Raw genomic sequence first — 6,240 nt, 5'->3', positions numbered from 1 at the left:
TACTAAGATATAATCTGATATGCAAGATCAAAACACAATATTTCCTTTGTAAATGTAAAAAATAAAATCTCACAGATAAGTCTGAAGGGAATCAACCACAGTCAGAGAGAGCAAAATACAAAGAAAATGATCATATATACAGTACATGCACATAAGAAACTACATATATGGAGTCAGAAGCCTAGTTTGGGTTATATATGTACTCAAGAGTCCAAAACGGGTAACGCCCTTACTCGCCATAAACATATTTGAATATGCAAAAAATGGTGCAGTAACTGTGGTAACTGTGATACACTGAGTGACCCCAGGTGGTGAAAAAAAAAAAACAATCATTCATTCATTCAGTTTAATTTTTTCATTTGCAATTTATTCATAAGGTTAATATCAGAAGCCTTGCTATGCTTTTTACTGGGGAACGAGTGCAGTTAAATACTGCTGTGACCGAGTAAAATATGAACTCATAACAAACACTTAAATACATTCACAAACAAATAATCAACCAGAAAAAGTAAATAGATAAATACGTCATGATAAATACTGATACATCCTTGACTGATGATGGCGCATATCGACCTGAGAGTCGTTTTTCTTTATAATATTTCAGCTTTCATGTTGCTATCAGCTGTTTAAACTAATGATGCCAGATTCGCAAACAAATCACTCTTTTGATCTAATCGGCCAACGGATTGCAAAAAGATTTGAATTTATTTGTGATTCAATTTGATTCTTTCAGAGAGTTCACTCACACACTGAATCATTTGCAGCGTTTTTTCCACGAGTAACTTTATAAGACAAAAAACAAAAAGAGTGTTGGATGAGGTGATATTTACCAACAGTTCGTTGTAAGAAAACTTGCACATGACCTCCATCGTTTGTCAGCGACGAAGCCAATGTGCGTGTAGATTGTGAACGATTCTCTACTGCAAGGAGACAATTATATGGTGGCCAGAGAGCTCAACGCCCTAATTGCAGCACATTTCTGTTTTTGCAGCACGTTTCTTTATTTGATTGTGTTGTGAGCATTTGCAGCGCATTTCTTTGTTTGTGTTGTGAGTATTTGCAGCACGTTTCTGTTTTTGCAGCGCGTTTCTTTATTTGTTTGTGTTGTGAGTATTTGCAGCGCGTTTCTGTTTTTGCATCGCATTTCTTTTGTTGGTTATGTTGTGAGCATTTGCAGCGCGTTTCTGTTTTTGCAGCGTGTTTCTTTATTTGTTTGTGTTGTGAGTATTTGCGGTTCGTTTCTGTTTTTGCAGTGCAATTCTTTAATTGGAAGTGTTGCGTTACAATTATGTCCCGATATCCATACTACTATTAAAATATAAGGACACTTTATGATGAGGGGCCTGTGCTCCAGTACTTATGAAAGTCTAGTTAATACTGTGTGAGCACAACACAAATTTGGCCTGATTATGGCTGGTTTGAATTCAGTAGGATTTGTATTATTCATGTTTTTGAACTGGACTGTGAATTTGCATATTAACCTTTAGAAACACATTGTAATCCTTTCTTAATGTTAATATGATGTATGCTGGTACACTTTTAATCTTTTTCTCCTTTTCTAATTTAATTCTGTAGAACTACATAATGGTGATACCCAGTCACAGACACGTTGGAAAAAGTGCTTCAAGCGTTATTTCATTCAGTACGCTACTCTATTTTAAATTCGGTTATTTGAACATATCATAACAGATATGTTCCAATGTTAACTGACCTCATCAAAGCATGTATAAGCTGTGTGTTGTTTAAAATATTAAACACGGGAGACACAAGTTCGAATCCCGCTCGAGCCTCAAATTCATTACATCACTTGCAACAAAACTAGAAGTTGTCCATAAAAATATATATTTTTTTTTTCCAAGTTTAATTAAGATACTTAAATTTTCCAGTTTATGAAATGCCTGTTAAAGGGTTAGTTCACTCAAAAATGAAAATTAGCCCATAAATTACTTACCCTCAAGTCATCCTAGGTGTATATGACTTTCTTCTTTCAGATGAATCCAGTTGGAGTTATATTAAAAATTGTCTTTGATCTTTCAAGCTGTTTAATGCCACTCAGTGGGTGTTGCATGCATCAGTCCAAAAGAAGTGAAATAAAAAGCGCCCATCCATATAAAAAAAAGTGTCTCACACGACTCCGGGGGGTGAACTAAGGCCTCCTGTAGCGAATAGATGCGTTTTTGTAAGAAAAATATCCATATTCAAAATGTAATAATCACTTTAATGTAGCTTGCGCTTACTGTTGTAAACGGAAGCAGCTCCAGGCTGATGACATATGAGTTCAGCGCTGCGCATGCGCCGGTGAGCCTCATGAAAACCAATGTTTGTTAACAGGAGCAAAGGAAGCAAAGTTTCCTTATTTTAGCAAAGGAAACCCAGTCTCCTCTTGGTGTATATCGAAATTCTCTGACATTCTTCTTTACAAATCCTCGTTTTGTACTTCTAATAAGTGACCGTTGTTTTGTTTTGATCCTTCCGCTGCGCTTCCGCGTTCGTCACTTCTGAGCGGCGCATGCGCAAAGCTGACTTCATACGTCATCCGCCCGGAGCTGCTTCCGTTGACAACAGTGAGCGCAAGCTACATTAAAGTGATTATTACGTTATGAATATGGATATTTTTCTTACAAAAACGCATAGATTCGCTACAAGAGGCCTTTGTTCACCCCCTGGAGCCGTGTGAGACACTTTTTTTATGGATGGTCGCTTTTTATTTAACTTCTTTTGGACTGATGCATGCAAAACCCGCTGAGTGGCATTAAACAGCTTGAAATATCAAAGACAATTTTTTATATAACTCCGACTGTATTCGTCTGAAAGAAGAAAGTCATATACACCTAGGATGACTTGAGGATGAGTAATTTATGGGCTAATTTTCATTTTTGGGTGAACTAACCCTTTAAGGGACTAATGGTGTCTTTGTGCACCATGATTTATCTTAACTATAAATACTGATATTCATAATAACATTTCAAAATAAGGCATTATGTGCATGTTGCATATGCACAATAATGATATATGGGTAAATGACAAATAATACTGGGATGAACTTTAGATTTAGGCTACAATTTATATGAATGTATATATAAATCAGTCAGTAAAAGTGTAAATATTCTTTCATTGTGTATGGGAGTGTGAAGAGATCTTGAAATTCTGGAAGGGAGTGCAAAATTTGATAAGTAAAATAATTAATGTTACTATTCCCCTTGAACCAAATTTTTTATATATATTAAATTTATATCCTAATTGAGAAGAAGAGAACATATTCTTATTTATATGTGTACTCTACAAGCTAAACATCTCATAGCTCTTCACTGGAAAAAGGTAGAGGCACCAAGTATAGGGAGATGGTTAAAGGAGTTGGCAACAATGTCACTGGAGAAAATAACATATATTATTAAGGGCAGATATAAAGCTTTTGAGGATGCTTGGAAACCCTTTATGATTTTCTTGGAGGAGAAAATAATGGAGATATATTTGACGGGACATTTTAAGACCTATAATAAAAGAAATGTTGAAGTTGTCTTGTACTAGGAGGCCTTAAACTTTATTTTATTTTGTATATGTTTGTGTGTGTATACATGCATAAAATAGAACTGTGAAATTGGTATGTGTATATGTATACTGTGTGTGTGTATATATATATATATATATATATATATATATATATACAAAACAAACTGAACATGTGACATATATACACATATTTTTATTTATTTACTTTTTCTGGTTGATTATTTGTTTGTGAATTGTATTATGTGTTTGTTATAAGTTTGTGTTAACATAGCATGTTAGTGTTGTTGAATTTTGTTATGTAAATATAAAAGCAATAAATATAGCAAAAAAAATGACAGTGTAACCTTTCAACTTAACTTGTGTCATGAAAATTACAATGATAATAATTCGAAAAGGGCTTTTTAAAATGCTGTTTAACAGTTTTAAGCTAAGTCTCATGTCTCTGATGTCACTGTTGTGACCTATCAAGTGCCCCATACAGTACTACTGTATATATAGAGTACAATTAGATATCCAATTGTAATTTAATATTTAGCAGCAATTGATCACATTTGATCTTCCATAAATGCCACTCAATCGTACTGTACACATACACACACCAGTTATGATGCAATGCTTGTGTTATGCCAACAACAGTACCCAGGGGACTTATGATAATTTCTCACTTTTAATGACAGTGTAATTCTCAAAGGTGAGCAACTCTCACTGTTAAGTCATTCATCCAGGTTTATGAAACAGGGTTGCAGAGTGGTTTACGGTTAAGGCCTTCTGAAAGCGAGGATAGAAGAAACCATAGATCAATGGATTACAAGTGGAGTTAAAGTATCCAAACCAAACCAAAGCATCAAAAACATCACCAGGAGTCACGAAATTGAGGAAAGGATCAACAGCAGTGGCGGTAAAAAAAGGCAGCCAGCAGAGATAAAAAACACCCATGACAATGGCCAGAGTTTTAGCTGCTTTTCCTTCTCTTTGAGCAGAGCCTTGGCTCTTCAACCCTCCAGTCACTCTTTCAGACATAACCTTTGCGTGTTTGCGTGCAACATAGAAGATATTCATATACAGAGAGCTCATGATCGTCCCGGGAAGAAAGAATGTGAGAAGTGAACAAATAAGACCCCATTGTTTGTTAAAAAACAAAACACAACTTCCCACACAGTAAACTTGCATGATGAACGACTCCAAGCCAATTTTGTTTATCCCTGAAAACACAATAGAAAAGCTGTACAGAAATGAAAAAAGCCACGTGAAGGTAGTAAATACAGTCACAATGTTGTTTGTGACCCTCATTTTGTACCTCAGAGGGTCACAAATGGCCCAGTACCTGTCGACAGATATTAAACCGAGATGTATTTTAGAAGAGATGCTGAAAGTCATGTCCAAACTAGAATGCACTTTACACACAAAATCTCCCAGATACCAGCAGCCTTCAACAGATCGCACCATGCTGTACGGCATGACCAAAGAGCCCAGAAGACAGTCACAAGCTGCCAGCGACTGAACGATCATGTGAGTTGGAGACTGAAGCTGTTTGAAGTGAGAGATGGAGATGATGACCAGCAGGTTCCCAAAAACTGTTGTGAGAATCATCAGTACCATGAAAACATACATCGCCACTTTAAGGATGGTCAGTCGATGAGCTCTGGGACAGGAGTCCGGCCGGAGTGGATAGCAGAGAAACACATTCTCAATGTCAGTTTCATTTGCAATCATCACGTGTGCTTCAAATAGTGACTGATATGCAAGACTGAAACACAATGTTTGTTTTGTAAATGTAAAAAGCCACTCAAAAATTGACCAAATTGTGCCTAGAATTATTTCATAAATAATGACATGGTAAAGACAAATATGCAAAGAAAGATTAATATAAATACAGTACATGCCCACTCAATATAATTTGTTAAATGGTCTCAGAGCAGCTCAGGCTTGTCCATTTATACTCTGAGATTCAAGTTAACCCTCCTACATCTGTCAGTGGTACCCATAGTTACAAAAACAACATGAACACAGGAGATATAAAAATAAAAATAAACCTAGAATGCAAGAAATTTACACTTTAAATAGTTATTACTTATTTAAACAGGTCGTTTGAAAAAATAAATAAATAAAAAATGAGGTGGGAGGAAAATCTATATTTCAGTACTTGTAAAGGTAAAGTTGTAAATTGTTTGCAAATGTAAAGTTTCTTGGGGGAACGCAATATTTTGCAAGTGAACACAAAAGTTTTTCAAGCTAACACAAATGCACTTAAATATTATTTTCCCTCCCATTTCAATTTTTTTTTTCACCGATATGTCCCTTTAGATGCTACAAGCCTGTAGGCTCCAGACTATGACTAATGGTGCGTTCAAGTCCTCCTGGGAAGTTCGAATTTACGAATTGGGAAGTTGTAATTATGATATCAGGTGCTTCAAGTTGCCTTGGTCTGAGCAAGATTGTTTTTCTGCATAAAATTCTACATAATTTATTTTACTTCATATCTACAAAATTATGAACAAAGAATGTGCAACAGGTATTTTTGCTTTTTCAATTTATGAAGGTACTGTAAATTGAATCATTATATATTCTATCATAACTGTAAAATACTATAGTAGTGATGGGACGATTGATGGCTCCGATGCAGTTTTCAAAGCACTATTGTATCACACACTGTGCCGATGCTTGTATCGAAATGACAATACCACGTGATTGATGACGTTTGAAGCTTCGAACGTCATGCAGTATCGGAAG

At 35.6% G+C, this 6,240-nt stretch overlaps 1 protein-coding gene across 1 annotated transcript; it reads right to left on the bottom strand.

The window, feature by feature from the left end:
* Positions 1-4,227: 4,227 nt before the first annotated feature.
* LOC107756661 (trace amine-associated receptor 4-like) lies at positions 4,228-5,223 on the bottom strand. Its single transcript, XM_016573857.1, has one exon. The coding sequence runs from the start codon at positions 5,221-5,223 to the stop codon at positions 4,228-4,230; it is 996 nt and encodes a 331-aa protein (XP_016429343.1).
* Positions 5,224-6,240: the final 1,017 nt, after the last annotated feature.

The sequence above is a fragment of the Sinocyclocheilus rhinocerous genome, unplaced genomic scaffold (genome assembly GCF_001515625.1).
Source record: "Sinocyclocheilus rhinocerous isolate Xijiao unplaced genomic scaffold, SAMN03320098_v1.1 scaffold443, whole genome shotgun sequence".
Classification (NCBI taxonomy): domain Eukaryota; kingdom Metazoa; phylum Chordata; class Actinopteri; order Cypriniformes; family Cyprinidae; genus Sinocyclocheilus; species Sinocyclocheilus rhinocerous.
The sequence above is the reverse complement of the archived record's forward strand: the minus strand, read 5'-3'. Positions and strand labels throughout refer to the sequence as shown.